Genomic DNA, 14,811 nt, shown 5'->3' with positions numbered 1-14,811 from the left:
AAACAATTAAAAGAATTTGGGGGCCATTTTCTCGCTAGAAAACACGACGCTGTGTCACATTCCTTGAGATTCCCTGACACTTTTTATCGCCAAAAAAAAAAGAGAAAAGGAGAAAAAAATCATCAGTGAGGAAGGAGTGAGCTTTTGATCCAGGGCAAAGAATTTGGCGCCTCGCCTTATATGGGCGAGAGGGCGCGCCGGCACAGATGCTATTGATCCATGGATCCTCGCGGCCCAGCTCGCCTGACCACGGCAATGCGGCGGCGGCGGCGGCGGCGGTGGCGCCGTTGGGTGCCTGCCAGGATCAGGGCAGCGGCAGGATGGACGATGCCGAGTTTAGCGCGGCGCTGGAGATGATGCTTTGCTCGCCGCAAGAGCAGGGAGGCGGTGGGAACGGGTTGATGAAGAACGAGGTGGAGTGGGCGCAGGAGGGATGGACCAGCCTGCTCAATCCCAGCGACGGCGGCGGCGATGGCGAGGAATCATCCGTGAGTTTCTTGTTGTGTTCTTCCAAGAATTGAGGAGATAATTGTTGGTTATTTTGGTCTGGTAGAGCAAGAAAGGGGTGGTGGTGCCACAGTTTGTGCAAGTCCGGGACAATTCCGGGAGCGCTACTCCCAGCAATAGCAGCAGCTCGGGTGGGAGTGGAATCTCTCCGAATCTCAAGCAGCGCTTGCGGTGGACGCCGGAGCTTCACCAGCGATTCGTGGAGGCTGTGGCTCTCCTCGGCGGCCCCGAAAGTAAGCAGAGTTCTGCAAGTTTTTTGGATGTTCTTGCTCGTTTTTTTTTGGATTTGATCGATCGATCGCTCTTGCAGCTGCTACCCCAAAGTCGGTTCTTAGCGTCATGGCGGTGCCGGAGATCACCATTTACCACGTCAAGAGCCATCTCCAGGTGAAAGTAGCAATGCAGCATAGAGTGTGACGATTAAGCGTTGTTTTCTTACCTACAGAAGTATCGACTTAACAAGCAAATCCCTGAGGCCCCCGAAGGAGGTGAGCTTGTTTCCATTCCCCATTCCGTGTTTTATATCATCTCTTTGGTGTCACAGCTCCCAAGCCCGAGAAGAAGAAGCTCACATTGAACAAGTTGGCCGAAACCACAGCGTAAGTGATCTTCTACTCTCTCTCTCTCTGTGTCTCGCTCGCTCAGTTTTCTTGGAGAATCACAACTTCGGGTATCGCAGGGTGACGGAAAACCTCCGACTGCAAATGGAAGTCCAGCGGCGACTTCACGAAACCATAGAGGTTTTTATTGCTCTTCCTTTTATTTTCCTGGATGGATTTCACATGCTTGATCTTGCGTGTGTTTTCCTCACAGATCCAACGCCAGCTCCAGCTCCAGATCGAAGCTCGCCTCCAGCTAATGCACGACGGCGAGCTCAAGCTCAAACACACACAAGCCAAGAGCATTCAAAGCGAGGACAAGGGAGAACCAGAGGCCACTTGTTCTTCCAAAGGCGACGAAGTCGTTGCCGAGGCGGCGGCGAATCCAGGCCTCGCAGTGCCAAAGACGAAAAGGCCACTGGATCACGAGGAAGATCGCACGGAAGATACGAGCGAAGTTACGTGTAACAACGCGACTGTCTCACCCAAAAGACGGCTCAAACTATCACAACCTGGAGCGAGCGAGAGCTCAGTGGTCTCACACTGAAAAACCAGCTTTCGTGTAACATAGTAGCCATAGATTTTCTTTCGCGGCAATCAATCCAGAGTACATAAAAATTCTTCTTTTCACCTCGGTGATCTTCGTTTTCTCTCGAAGAGTTTTATTCGCGAAGAATTCGTGTCGTGTGTCACTTGAATCCACTGTCCCAATCCAAATCGTTCCACTTCCCAGAGTTCTTGCTCCTGCTCGAAACCGCATCGTCGTCATCCTTGTCGACGTCCCAGCCGGTCCACGACTCGTGAAGATCCACCGATTGAAAGGTAGAGTTTTGCGAGCCATTTGCTTTGCTAGCCTGCTCATCGTGGTGCCTGCGATTGTTATCATCATCCCAGTCGTCCCACCCTTTGCTACTGTTGCTGTTCTTAGCGCTGCTCTTGTTCCCGTCCGGATTACTGTTGTTCGCGGCAGCTTTCTCGTTGTCCCAATCGTCCCAGTTGCTTCTCGAGGAGCTAAACTTCTGGTAGCCTTTGTTCGCGTGAGGATCGTCAACGTTGTACAGCCGAACAGCCTCCTCTTTTGTGTAGTTCTCCACTGTCTTGGAAGCCATAGCCATGACTCCCTTCATCAGGCCCCACGTTTTATGCCCAATCTCGGTGGTCTTCGCACTCACCACCGACACAGTCTCGTTCATTTTCTGGTCGTATCCTCCATCTTTCACCTACAAAAAAATCAAAACACATCGATCGTATAAGAGAGAGAGTGAGAGAGACAAATCTCCAAACACAACATACCTTACTGGAAAGATCTTTGGTGACCGTAGACGCCGCCACGGCAGCCGACTGAGCTGCCGAAGACGCTACGACTGATAGCTTGCTAAATCCCTGGAAATCCACGAGCTTAGCCGAGATAACAGCAAACTTTTTTCTACCTGAGAAACAATAGACATGGTGTCCTTGAGCACGTCATTCGCAGGCGGTGGAGGTGGCGGACGATTTCCACCGGATCCAAATCCCACATACTTCCCTCCCTGCGCAGGAGGCAATCCCTCGGGCCGAGAAGCATTCTCGGCTTGCCTCCTCGCAAAAAACGCGTCTTTCCCAGCCGCCGACGCCGAGAGCTGCTCCTGGCTATACAATCCATCCGAGGAGCGCGACCGAGGAGGTCCACCGGGAGCCTTGCCAGAGAAAGACTCCGCGCTCTGGTTTCTCCTCATACCATCTCGACCACCATCGTCCCACTCGTCCCATCCCTTGGAAGCTCCATTGGTGGAAGAAGAGCTCTTGACAGTTTCCTTCACCACTGGCGGAGCATTCCACGATCTCCCCTCTGCCAGCGCCTGGATTTTCTCCCTGTAGACCTCCGCGGCCCGGCTGTTATACTTGGCCACAATCTCGGTCTCCTTGGGGATGCCATACTCGGCCAGGAAGCGATTGAGCGCGTCGTTGCCCCCGGCCTCCATCTTCCGGAGCTGGATCTCGGACCAGGAATCCATGGACACGGATCTCACGAAGCTGATGTGGACGCCCAGCCCCCTGTGCTTGCCCGAGCACTCGAGACACATGAAGACGCCGTAAGACACCGACGCCCACTGTGGATTCTTCTGCGAGCAATCCACGCACGTCTTGTTCCCGGGCTGCGACTGGAGCTCCCGGAACTTGGCCGCTACTTGCCTCGACGCCATCGCTGCGCCGATCGAAACCCTGGATGGATCGAACGATCAGCTCCTCCGCCGAGCCGCGTAGATCCGAGCTGCGGGAATCCCAGAGGAGCAAAGCCTTACGCTGTGGCGCCTTGCGATCGGCGATCGCTGCTCCAGATCCAGAATTTCGTCCATCCAGATCGCTTGCCCTAGCTGCGAATTTATAGTAGAATCTTTCCCTTTTTTAGCATCTAGTCATGCCGACGTGGCCAGTAGCGTCATCTCCACGTCAACCCCACGCGGTAATGACGTGGAATTCAATTGAACGGGTGGGCATGGCATGGCACCCCGCGAGTTCTCTTCCAAAAAGACTCCATTTTTTCTCTCGCTTTCTTCGCCTTGCTCGGACTGTGGCTGCCTCGTCTCCTCGATCAATCCCCTCTTCCCCTTTAGTTCTCTCAGCCTCTCCAAGGATTCCTCCATTCGATCCGGCTCTTCGCTTTGCTCGGAGGCTTGTCTCTCTCGCAAAGCACTCATCTCGGTGGTAAGAACTCTCGATGATAGCCTGTAGGAAACACAGAGTCACTGCGTCAATCTCTCTGCCTGGAAGTCGTAGAAAAAAAAGGGGAAGCGAGAGAGAGAGAGTGAGAGATCTTACCAAGATGACTGACACAATGGTTCGCCAACAGGGAAGTTTCTATGTCGACGAAGGATACATCTCGTCAGATATGTCGTCCTCGCCGCGCTCTCCTGCGCTAGACAGCAAGAAAAACCATCAGAGCCCCCCAAGGAAATCTGTGCAAAAGAACACTACAAAGCTCACCGCCACCCATGAGGCGTCGAATCTCTCGCAGCTCAACGAGTCGCTGATGCAGGAGATGTCCATGCTGCACGCCGAGAGGCACTACTACGTTGTCAAGATCGACGAGCTCGAGGACGAGTTGCATACCATGGACTTGAAGAACGAGGCGCTGGAGCGGGAGATCCAGCAGCTCGGTGGGCGCTTTCAGGTAGTGAGCATCAAGGCTTCTGAGGTCCAGGACCAGCTCAAGCAGCAGCTTCATGTCGAGAAGGATCGGAATAACCGGGACTTGTCGAGTGTTTTGCAGAGAGCCGAGGACGCTGAAAATGCAATGGCAGATGTGATTAGTAAGATCGATGGCCTGAGCAGAGAGTTAGAGCAACTTACTTCCAGCGAGGTTCATGCTACCGGGGACGAGCACTTCCATCCCGAGTTCACCAAGGAGATCGTCGAGGAAGAGCTGCAAAGGTTAACGGAGGCCGTGGCAGCAGCAAAGCAGGAGATCATAAACGCCACCAGCATGCTGGACGTGTTGCGAGAAGAAGGCGACGTCGTCAAGGAGCACAATAGAAAGCTTGAGACCGCCCTGGCCTCGACTCAGAAGCAGTGCCAGGAGCTGGAAACTCAGGAGCTCCAGCTCGCTGAAATGCTCTCCAAGCTAAACAAGGACGTGAGAACCATGGCAGCCGATGACGCTGGTGATAACAGTGGTGATCCAGAGTTCGCGGCCACGGCACTTCCTCTCTTTGTCGGGCAGATAAGTCAGGCTCAAAAAAGTGGCACTACGCTTGAAAAGGATTACGCCACCCTGAGGAACTCCGTGTGGAGGGTGGTCGAAGCGCTCAAGCAGAAACAGCTCCAGATATCAAAGCTCGAGACCCAGCTCTTTGCAGTCGGAGATAACAAAAAGGCCCTGGAAGTTCAAGTGAGAAGGCTTAGTACCACGTCTGCGGAGGCATCAAAGCATGCAAAAGAGGAAGTTACCCGAATGAGGGAGAGAATAGTCGAGCTGACGGACACCTTGGAGCAGAGCGAGGCTAGCACTTCGCAGCTTCGAACGGAGCTTGAGGCTGCAAGAAGAAAGTTGAGAAAGAGAGAGCTTGCATCAGCAGATTACGGGTTACCGATTTTGGCAGCATCGGCCTCGTTGACAGCAGTCGGAGTATGCTTGTACCTCAGCTCCAAGAAAAGATGAGAAAACTAGTCCCAGTGATTCAATTTTGTAGTCGAAGTAAAAAAGAGATTAGCCTTCAGAGTTGTACAAATACAGTTCCTTCTAGGAGAACAAAAAAGCGAAGAGAAGCTTAGTCTTGTTCATAGCCTAGTTTCTTCCGGTTTTCTTTCTCTCCGGCTGCTCAAAGCAAGATAAGTTTCAAGAACGAAGAAGCTTAGAATGACTTACCCATGAGTTCGATTATAGCACGCGTTGTTCGTTTCTCCAGTTTCTCCAGCTTCTTTGTAGCGTCTCTACGCAAGTCCCAGTTGGCCTTCTTTGGAGCGATGCTAAGCATGGGATCCTGAATGAAAGAAAGAGTTGCAGCCTAGAGAAAGAAAAAAAATTCTTCCATACCTCTGCATTGCTTGTATCAGTAGGCACGGCAACGGGATCCTCGAATTTGGGAAGAACAGGAGGTTCTCTTTTCAACTTTTGGAGCTCCTCGTCGCGCGGTAAATAATTCCGAAACCTTATAGGCGGAAGATCTCTACAAGCACGAGAAAACGTAAAGAATAAACACACAATCACCCCTGCGATCGAGACTTACGCTTTCTCCTCTTGTAAATTTTCTTTGCCATTCGCATCGACCTCTTGCTCGCCATCGCCATCGGCGGCTTCCACTCCAGGCGCATCCTCATCCCCAGCGCCGCCGAGCTCCACAGCCTCGCGCAGCGCACGCAGCCGCTCGCGCCTTTGCTCCACGCTCTCTGCCATTTGCCCTAGAAATATTTGTTAAACCCCCTGTGTCTAGGGCTAGGGCTCTTGCGCATGAATGATTTGGAAGAAGAATGCAGCGCGTCTTGGCGTGCGTCGGGAGCCTGGCCTCGCCAATCGCATCGCAAGGTGTGATCGATCCATGATTTCTAGAATGTAGGCACTCGCATCGCCTTGATCGCGTTTTTGCAGCTAAAGAATCGAGAAGGTACCTTTCGACAATACCTTTCACAGCACCATCCGAGCCGCGGCAGGCCTTAACGAATGTGAAATTCACTCCCGTCGCCCCTTTTCTCTTGATTCCTCGCGTGATCATCTATGACGGGGTCTGCCATCTCTGCAATGCCGGTAAAAAAAAAAAAAATCGCGTAACTCTCTCTTCTAAGATTTTTTGTTTTGCTTCCTCGATCGTCCCAGGAGTGAAATGGGTGATTGACAAGGACAAAGACGAATGCATCAGCTTTTGCTCCGTGCAATCCAAGGCCGCGGAGCCATATCTCATCGCTTGCGGAGTTGGACGCGAGGACGTCCTCCGGAGGTTCATCTTTGTGGAAGGGCCGGGTGTTTGCTCTTCCGGATCCTCAGGCAAGTTCACAGCTACAAAACTTTTCTTTTCGTTCGATTGATCAGCCCGCAATCTCTTTCTTGCGTTGCTTGCAGCGGCATTGAGAGTCGCGTCCTACCTTCCATTTCCATACTCAGCACTCAGTTCCTTCCTCGTGATCCCAGCTCCACTCCGAGACGCCGCCTATGACTACGTCGCCAAACATCGCTACCGCTGGTTTGGACGCTCCGACAAGTGCATCGTCCCTTCGGACGAAGTCCTCCACAGGTTTGTCGACAGGGACGAGCTCATGGAGCTGCGAGAAAACCAGGACATCGATGATCATCAATCCACGGGCTGAGAGGTATCTGGTAAAACTTCTCAGAAGAGGCAGGAGAGGCTTTAAGGTTACAGACGGCAGGCAATGGAGAAACTTACGCTTGTCTCATTTCTTTGCTTGCAAGAGAGTGAAATCTACATGGGAATCTTTTGGACGTGTTGTTGAATGCGATCGCTTGCTGGGCCGTCATAACAAACGAAATTGGCCTCTTCTGGAGGAGAACCAAAAAGACGACCATGATCTAGATGTCACTTCGCCACCTTTCAACACGAGCTTTCCTTCGGCAAGCTTGCGAAGGACGTGCTGCTTGAACATCTGTGCTGGTTGCATTCAGAAGCTGTAGCAGCTACCCCTGTCGGTTTTGAAGACGAGTCGGACGAAGGTGGCCAACCTTTCTCGAAGGTGCTTAGAGGATTCCAGCATCGTTCTTTCTGTAGATTGCCTTTAGGCCTGAAGGACGTGGTTCCAACGCCGTCGACATGGAAGTTGTGCTAGATGCGGGATAAACTCCTCCAGCAGCTGATGGATCCGCATTCCATCCTGTGCTTCCTCTGTAGACGACCGCAAAGAGGTCTCGCACGGCTTCCTGGTTGGGAGATATGAGAAACTCGCCTACCTTCTTGATGTGCCACACACAAACCTTCCAAACTACACATACAAAATGACGAAAACCAACCGCATTCGAACTCTCGAGTTTTCTTCAACACAGTAGCGTACTTTAAAAATCGCTAATTCACCACAGCAGTGCCAGAGATGCTTCAGTATTGGGCTAAACCAGACGTGCTTAACACCCTAGTAGCGACAGAAGCATGAGATCACCCTTAACTTCCAGTTTTGGTATGGTTAATTTGCAACAATGTTGTGAACATCACGAGATTTTCTACTTGAAAAATTTAAAACGGTATCTACAGTTTGTAACTGAAATTTTGTCAACCTTTTCAAGATAATTCAATTCATAGAAATTTTTTGCTAGAAAATTTTCTAAAATTTTTATTTGTATTGATCAGCGACTCAAGCAAGACACTCAGGCGCCCGGAGCTCCGACACATCTCCCGAGCTTTGGGCACTGGCACCGAGGCTCAGGCACCAGCTCTCAGGATCAGGAGTGAGTTGCACATAAGTAGATTGGGTCATTTTTCAACGACAGAGCTTGCCCATACTAAGGTCGAGAAAGGTGGTGTTCTTGGCCAGGCATTGGGCTTCATGTGGACACGGACAAGTCCCAACTATAAGTTGCTTGAAGAGGTTTATCATGCTGGATTCACCATGTTGTTGTATATGTTGCATATCTACATAGTTCTTGGACGTTACTGGTGGTTTTCTATGTACTTTTCCTAATCTTTTATATGGTAAATTAACAAATGGTTTATGGTTAATAGTATTTAGATAAGTTTATATAAGGTTTATCTTATTGTGTAGTGATAAAAATTTTAGCTAGTTAATTCTTATAAAACTTTTTACAGTGGTCAAAACAATGTATAACTTTTTTAAAGTGTTATTTATAAATTACAGAGAAAAAAAGCTAAAATAGCTTAAAGTTTGATAATGAAACTCATTGCTTTATTGATTGTTTATCTTACTCTTTATGTAGAGTTTAATTTAGGACAACAGGTAAATAAATTTTATTTTAAATTTTTTAAGCTTAATATTTTTGTTTAGTGTAAATATAAAATTGTAATAAAAACTGGATGTGTATGGTTAGCAGGTACTGATGCAAATGTGGACATTATATTTACTTCATTATCTGGAGTCACTTTAACTTACCGGAATTTAGACCATACCAATTATGATGATTTTGAACGTTGTAGTACTGATGTGTTTGATGTTCAAGGTACATGTTTTTCAGAATATGATAAAATATGTAGAATGATAATATCACATGATAATATGGGGTCTCATGCTGGATGGTATATTGATTGGATTGATTTTGGAACTCCATCAAATGATTTTGCAGTGCATTTTGACATGGGAATTTGGCTTGAGGGAGATACTTTATCATATGTATCAGATAAGTGCAAAGTGTAATTAACTACAAGAATTTCTAATGCATATACAAAATAGAGAATTATTTGTTACTTAACATTTAAATATTTAATATTTTTCATGAGTTTAGATATAATTCTAATATATTCTATCAAATCTGATTTATCTTTACACCTATATTTTTGTTTTTAGATTCACTTGACATTTATTTGTATTGCTAGTTACAAACAAAATGCAAAGGTTTTAAGGAGGAGGGGTTTCTAGCACCACGAAGGCCGGCCTCCCCGCCCCGACGAACCCCCACTCGGGGCTGTTGCAGTGTGGGTATATTGAGTATTGTTGTTATCTTCTTCTAAGTTTGACATTTTATGGTTAATATTATTTTATCACAACAGCTAACTATGTTGCTATTGCTAAAGCAGTCAGTGGCTATAGAAAGCTATGGTGAATTTCATAAGGCCATGAGGATTATTATTTTAATAGATTTAATTAAAATATAAATGAAATTTATAATAATCTTTTAAAACCTATAAATTCAATTCTTTTATTTAAAATTAATTTATTATGTTAGTTTGTCAATTGATAGGTAAAGATCTCTATAAACGAAGTTTAAAAAGAAACTCTATTATTTTATTTTTAATTTTTTTTTAACCTTTTTTTTAGCAGATATTTTCCTTGATATTCTTTGTTATAAGATCTATAAGTATCTCTAACTAGGTAATACCCTAATTATAGTACTATAGCATATGAATTCTCTATTTAGGATTGAATATGGTATATGCATTTTTGTATATAAATAAGGTTAAACCATACCTATTCTTATATTTCAAGCACTCACATTGGTGTGCTATTTCAAACTTTTTAGCACTACTTTAAAGATCATACTTTTGTTTTTATTCCTTTATTCTCTTTTAGATTTAGATCTATATTAGCTTTTCTCCAAATCTAGGTTTATAGCTATTAGATATATTCTTCTTTTTTAAATTTTTTTTCTGCCATGCCATTATCAATTAAGCAATATATCATTTATGGCTTCTAATATTGCTTCGTTTGGTCAAGCTTTTGGTGTTGTGGGGTGTGATAATATGAATGTTACCCCATCTTTGTTGTGTTGCTATCATTAGCTTCTATAGAAAGTAATTACACAATGTCTTTTATTTCTCATCTTCTGTTGGTGTGGAATGTGATTTTGATATTGGTTAGAGAACTATGGATAATGTAATGTAGTTCTTGAAGAATATTTAAATATCAAGTTTATAATGTAAGTGCATAAATATGGAAAGGGAATACAGAAAATATGCATGTCAATTAGCCCAAAAACCCTAGTTTATATACAGGAGCGAGTGGTCCGGATTGAAACCAATCCGACGGCTACTAAAATCCCACTATGCTAATATTAGTATACGGCATCATAATCGTACATTTGGCACTCACATCATCCCCTCCTCTTAGAATAATAGAAGACCATTAGGGTTCTCTTGTAGATGGGCCGGGATCAAGAGGAATGTCAAGAGGAGGCATTGGCGGATCTGTAGGTGATATTAATTGCTCTTGATCCCTTGGTATAAAGTGTTTTAACCGTTGCACATGCACAATTTATGGAGGATCAATTTGCTAAATGTCATGCCGAACCTCATAAACTTGTAGTCCAACTTGCCATATATCGTAAGATGGGGAAAACAGACTAACACCAAGTCATCCACTTTGTACTCCGCAGGTGGACGATGATGGGAGTTGTTGTCCCACTTGTACGTGGCTTAAGTGTTCGGCAGACTCTGCTCAGACAAGTGGAAGAATGCTTGTCAAATACTGATCCCATAACTTAGTATTGGCAGCTTGTGGCAATCGCAAAGGTAAACTCAGCTCTATTAGTAATATTAGATCATGACCATATAGGAGTTTATATAGTGAAGCACTAATAAAACTCTACACCCCTATGACATATGCATACCAAAGAGACGGCAAATAACCATCCCAATCTAAATGCTAAAAGTTCACATACTTTGCGATCATCCCTTTGAACGTCTGAACAATCCATTCCACCAAACCGTCTAATTATAGATGATAAGCACTCATGAAAGTGTGGCGTATCTCCAATCGAGACATCAAAACATGAAATGCCACAGCTATAAATGTTGGACCATTATCCAAAAGAATCCGCTCTAGACAAGAATGCTGGAACACCACTCAATTGAGGAAGAAGTATCTAAAGGCAGTTGCAGAGGCACTAGTAAGGGCACTAACTTCCACCCAACGAGTCAAGTAATTAGAAGCAATAACAACATACTCATTGCCAGCAATTGACCTCAAGTCACATCTTTAGCTAATAGAAGACCTACACAACTTCTCGGTCACATAACGAAGTCCCATATGCCCACCTAGAACAAGAGAATTATAGTAGGCATGGAAAAACCATGGAATAAAAACAGAAGGCACCACCAGCCGTAAAGGATCATCATGATCCATCCGCACAAAATAAAGAAGGCCATCTTCAAGGCAATGCTGAGAATGTAAATGCCGAAATGGCAAGTCATCAGCAAGTGATGTAGGATTCTCAAACCCATCTCGAAGCCTTCGAATCCATGGCTCAAGCTCTTAAGCCTCGCGAACCTCATCAAGAGAAGGTAGATTTTGCTCTACACCTTATGGACACTGAACGTCAAGTACAACAATCGCTGACAGCATAGAATCCTTGTCTAGAAACTCCACAGATGCCAGAACAATAGCCTCTAAAAATATGAGAAGAGAGTGGAGAAGGAAGAGGAGCTTGAGAAAGGGCATCAATATCAGCCATAAAATTCTTGGGGCGATGAACATCAAAATCATATATCTGAAGCTTCAAAGCTCACCGAGCAGTATGACTAACTAGGTTCTTTCACTTTAATAATGAAGTAACAGTAACATGATCACCTTCAAATAATGTCCAAGAACTATATAGATATGCATGAAGTTTCTCAAAACCCCAGACTGCTGCTAAACACTCCTTCTCTATCGTGGAGTAGTTCACCTCTATTGGTTGTAATGTATGGTTTATATATGCAATGGGATGGCACTAACCAAGCACACTCGGGCTCTCTTGCATCAACACACTTCCAAGACCAATATCATAAGCATCCACGTGCAAAATAAAAGGTCAAGTGTAGTCAGGATATATCAAAACTGGAGTTGTCAAGAGCTCTTTGAGATACATGAACGCCTGCTCACAATCCGGAGACCAAATGAAAGATGACGTTGATGACTTCAACAATACTCGCAATGGTGTAGTGCAATCAAAAAGATGATTCACAAAATGACTAAAATACTACACCTTGCCTAGGAAGCACTGCACATCATTCATACACTTCGGAGTAAGAAATTTTAGAACAGCCACAAGTTTGTCATGATCAACTTGCAAACCCTCACAAGAAATACGGTACCCAAGATAAGTCGTATCCTTGGACCCAAACACGCACTTCAATTACTTCAGCTTTAAATTAACGTCCCATAGCCGATTTAACACTTTACAAACATCACAAACGTGCTCCTCCCATATCCCCTCCGAGTGGATCAAGACATCATCAATGAAGTCAGCAGTCACCTCTGGCATATCACAAAGAACCTCATCCATCATCCACTGAAAAGTTGCTGAAGCATTGTTCAAACCAAACAACATCACCAAGAACTCGTACAAACCAAACAATGTACGAAAAACAGTCTTAAGAATATCTTCTTCAGCCATTGGTACTTGGCAGTACCCAAAAACAAGATTTAACTTGGTGAACTAATGACTTCTCCTCAGACAATCCAAGAGATCAACAGTGTGAGGAAGAGGGTACACATTTGGGATCGTCACTTCATTTAATGGACAATAGTCAATGTAGAAACAAATACTCCCATCAGGCTTCGTCACAAGATGAAGTTCACATGCCCAAGGACTCCATGACTATCGAATAACACCATTCTCCAGCATCTCCTTGACGTTTGCACATAAAATTTTGATATCTTTGGGTGACCGATGACGAATAGGAACCTTGATTGGATGAGCATCTCTAGTTGGAATCGGATGACATATGGCAATCTTGGCTCCAGACGATAAATCAAATTCAAAGAGATCAGAATACTCCTTCATGAGCTGGTCAACCACTGCAGCATAAAGATTGTAGAAGGGATCAGAAAAGGGAAGAGTAGAACAACATGGAAACATAAGTATGAGATAAGGGGGAGAAGCCTCAAAGTCACACTTGGCATGATTGCATTGCAACCAATCCATACCAAGGATGAGGTCAAAAGCTTGACTCGGCACCACCTGGAATGACTGCAACCCAAGCTCGAGATCACCCACATGCACAACCAAATCCGCCTCATCCCATGCACATGCATGTGTACGGCTGTTGTCATAAAGAATGAAAACTGGTTCTGCCGCACGACGCAAGTGTAGACGGCAATGTGTGGCAACAGGTCAAACAATTGAAGATAAACTCGAATCTGTATCAACCAACAAGGAGAGAATAAGGAGACCTCTTGTTATAAAAACGAGCTTGGAAAGTAAACACTAGATGAACTGGTGCTGAGTGAACCCCTTAATGATACTCCCGAAAGAAAGATGGAGGGGTTATTGACTTATTCGCGCAAGATCCCTCTGTTACTCATGCAACTCCTTCTTTCCCGGATGCATCTCAGTGTCCAAACCTTCCACTGCAGCAGCACCAACTGGACATTGTTGATGCCAAGGTCTCCACCCAAGAAATGGAGGTCGCTAATCTGGAAAACACCGACAACACCGATAAGTGTGACCAATTTCATCACATGCCCAACAGCGAATGTCACAACCACGACCACATCTTCGTCCTTGTCCTTAGACTCAAGTAGCAATAGCATCAACCTCCATTGGAACAAGACCATTGCCCACAGAAAGTGGAGTGGAAGGACATGCAGTGAGAAGTGGATAGAGGTGACATCTCATAACGTTGTGCCAAGCGAAGAGCATTGTCAAGGGTGGCTGGAGCAAATGCATACACAAGTCCAACAAGATCTGGACGAAGAGTTGGCCACAACATTCCTAGCTTGATCCGCTCCAACATATTTGGCTCCACATGAAGCAAGAGGCTTCAAAAACAAACGCCAAATTGCATCACCAATTCAAATGGTGCTGGAAGGCATCATCACAATCATTAGCATGTCCAAATGTATGTTTGAATACGTCCGGGAGAAGACTCCTCATCCCAAGAATGATATATGGCAAGCACTGTGAAGTGATCAAACCAATAGTACACATCATCCCTAGGATTCCCACGAAAGAACTTTAGCTGAACGTGAGGATTGGCACCAAGAGCAAGAGGAGCTGGACCACGTGCCGTGAATGCTGCCATCAACTTAGTTTGGTTGTTCAATTACAAGCTCATAGCATCAAGCAATTGTACCAATTGTTGCTCTAGAGTCAAAGAAGGAGATTGTTGATTTGCCATGATGATGAATGAAAAGGAAAGAGTGTAAGCGACTAACTTTTCCATTCTACTCTAATCACTTAACCACACCTTCGACCACTTGGAGGGTCTCACTCATAACCTTTATAAGTCCTATTCCGAACTTGGGCGTGCTAGCCTCAAGAATGGCATCCATGCCACTCATCCTTTGCACTTGGTCCAAGTGCTCCATGTGTCCAATCCTAAGACTGACACCCCAAGGTACCACCGACATATCAGCCTGTTACGCTAAGGCCATACCCCTTTACCTTGGTCACACTGGTGGTCTAACACCACCTACATCACAGTCCAGTTTCTCAAAGACTGGGCCATCCATCCAAAAGTGATCATCCCAGATCCATTACTTAACATACTTAGGATGCCTACAAGCATGGGGAATAGCATTCCCCAATATCCCTTTTCCGGTCCTCACCAAGACCATTTTTATCCATGGCCGTATTCGCTATCACTACCATTGGATCAAGGCCCATAGGCCCGACCACTAAGTCCCATAGTCCTCTGGG

At 45.6% G+C, this 14,811-nt stretch overlaps 4 protein-coding genes across 11 annotated transcripts; 2 read left to right on the top strand and 2 right to left on the bottom strand.

Moving 5' to 3' along the window:
- Positions 1-107: 107 nt before the first annotated feature.
- LOC112347177 (myb family transcription factor PHL7-like) lies at positions 108-1,736 on the top strand. Its single transcript, XM_024677599.1, has 7 exons — positions 108-488; positions 554-740; positions 818-894; positions 953-995; positions 1,052-1,106; positions 1,187-1,247; positions 1,321-1,736. The coding sequence occupies exons 1-7, from the start codon at positions 207-209 to the stop codon at positions 1,651-1,653; spliced, it is 1,038 nt and encodes a 345-aa protein (XP_024533367.1). The 5' UTR covers positions 108-206; the 3' UTR covers positions 1,654-1,736.
- LOC9637433 (probable ADP-ribosylation factor GTPase-activating protein AGD6) lies at positions 1,663-3,451 on the bottom strand. The gene is made up of 3 exons (XM_024677598.1): positions 2,537-3,451; positions 2,400-2,489; positions 1,663-2,326 (listed from the first exon to the last, which is right to left on the bottom strand). The coding sequence occupies exons 1-3, from the start codon at positions 3,287-3,289 to the stop codon at positions 1,796-1,798; spliced, it is 1,374 nt and encodes a 457-aa protein (XP_024533366.1). The 5' UTR covers positions 3,290-3,451; the 3' UTR covers positions 1,663-1,795.
- Positions 3,452-3,481: 30 nt separating this feature from the next.
- Positions 3,482-6,007, bottom strand: LOC9637432 (coiled-coil domain-containing protein 12). 8 transcript variants are annotated; one of them, XM_002972716.2, is made up of 9 exons: positions 5,813-6,007; positions 5,620-5,752; positions 5,452-5,566; positions 5,174-5,400; positions 5,034-5,119; positions 4,437-4,962; positions 4,071-4,369; positions 3,906-3,997; positions 3,533-3,812 (listed from the first exon to the last, which is right to left on the bottom strand). In XM_002972716.2, the coding sequence occupies exons 1-4, from the start codon at positions 5,977-5,979 to the stop codon at positions 5,354-5,356; spliced, it is 462 nt and encodes a 153-aa protein (XP_002972762.2). In that variant the 5' UTR covers positions 5,980-6,007; the 3' UTR covers positions 3,533-3,812; positions 3,906-3,997; positions 4,071-4,369; positions 4,437-4,962; positions 5,034-5,119; positions 5,174-5,353. The 8 variants fall into 8 exon arrangements, with proteins under 8 accessions (XP_024533359.1, XP_024533360.1, XP_024533361.1 ...); XM_024677591.1 differs by lacking the exons at positions 5,452-5,566; positions 5,620-5,752; positions 5,813-6,007 and having other exon boundaries at positions 3,482-3,812; positions 3,906-4,002; positions 4,071-4,151; positions 4,197-4,369; positions 5,174-5,351; XM_024677592.1 differs by lacking the exons at positions 5,452-5,566; positions 5,620-5,752; positions 5,813-6,007 and having other exon boundaries at positions 3,482-3,812; positions 4,071-4,151; positions 4,197-4,369; positions 5,174-5,351.
- LOC9637324 (uncharacterized protein YuxK) lies at positions 6,006-7,017 on the top strand. Its single transcript, XM_024677596.1, has 4 exons — positions 6,006-6,108; positions 6,172-6,327; positions 6,397-6,564; positions 6,640-7,017. The coding sequence occupies exons 1-4, from the start codon at positions 6,054-6,056 to the stop codon at positions 6,882-6,884; spliced, it is 624 nt and encodes a 207-aa protein (XP_024533364.1). The 5' UTR covers positions 6,006-6,053; the 3' UTR covers positions 6,885-7,017.
- The last annotated feature ends 7,794 nt before the right edge of the window (positions 7,018-14,811 follow it).

This window comes from Selaginella moellendorffii, unplaced genomic scaffold, assembly GCF_000143415.4.
Source record: "Selaginella moellendorffii unplaced genomic scaffold, v1.0 SELMOscaffold_20, whole genome shotgun sequence".
In the NCBI taxonomy this organism is placed as follows: domain Eukaryota; kingdom Viridiplantae; phylum Streptophyta; class Lycopodiopsida; order Selaginellales; family Selaginellaceae; genus Selaginella; species Selaginella moellendorffii.
The sequence above is the reverse complement of the archived record's forward strand: the minus strand, read 5'-3'. Positions and strand labels throughout refer to the sequence as shown.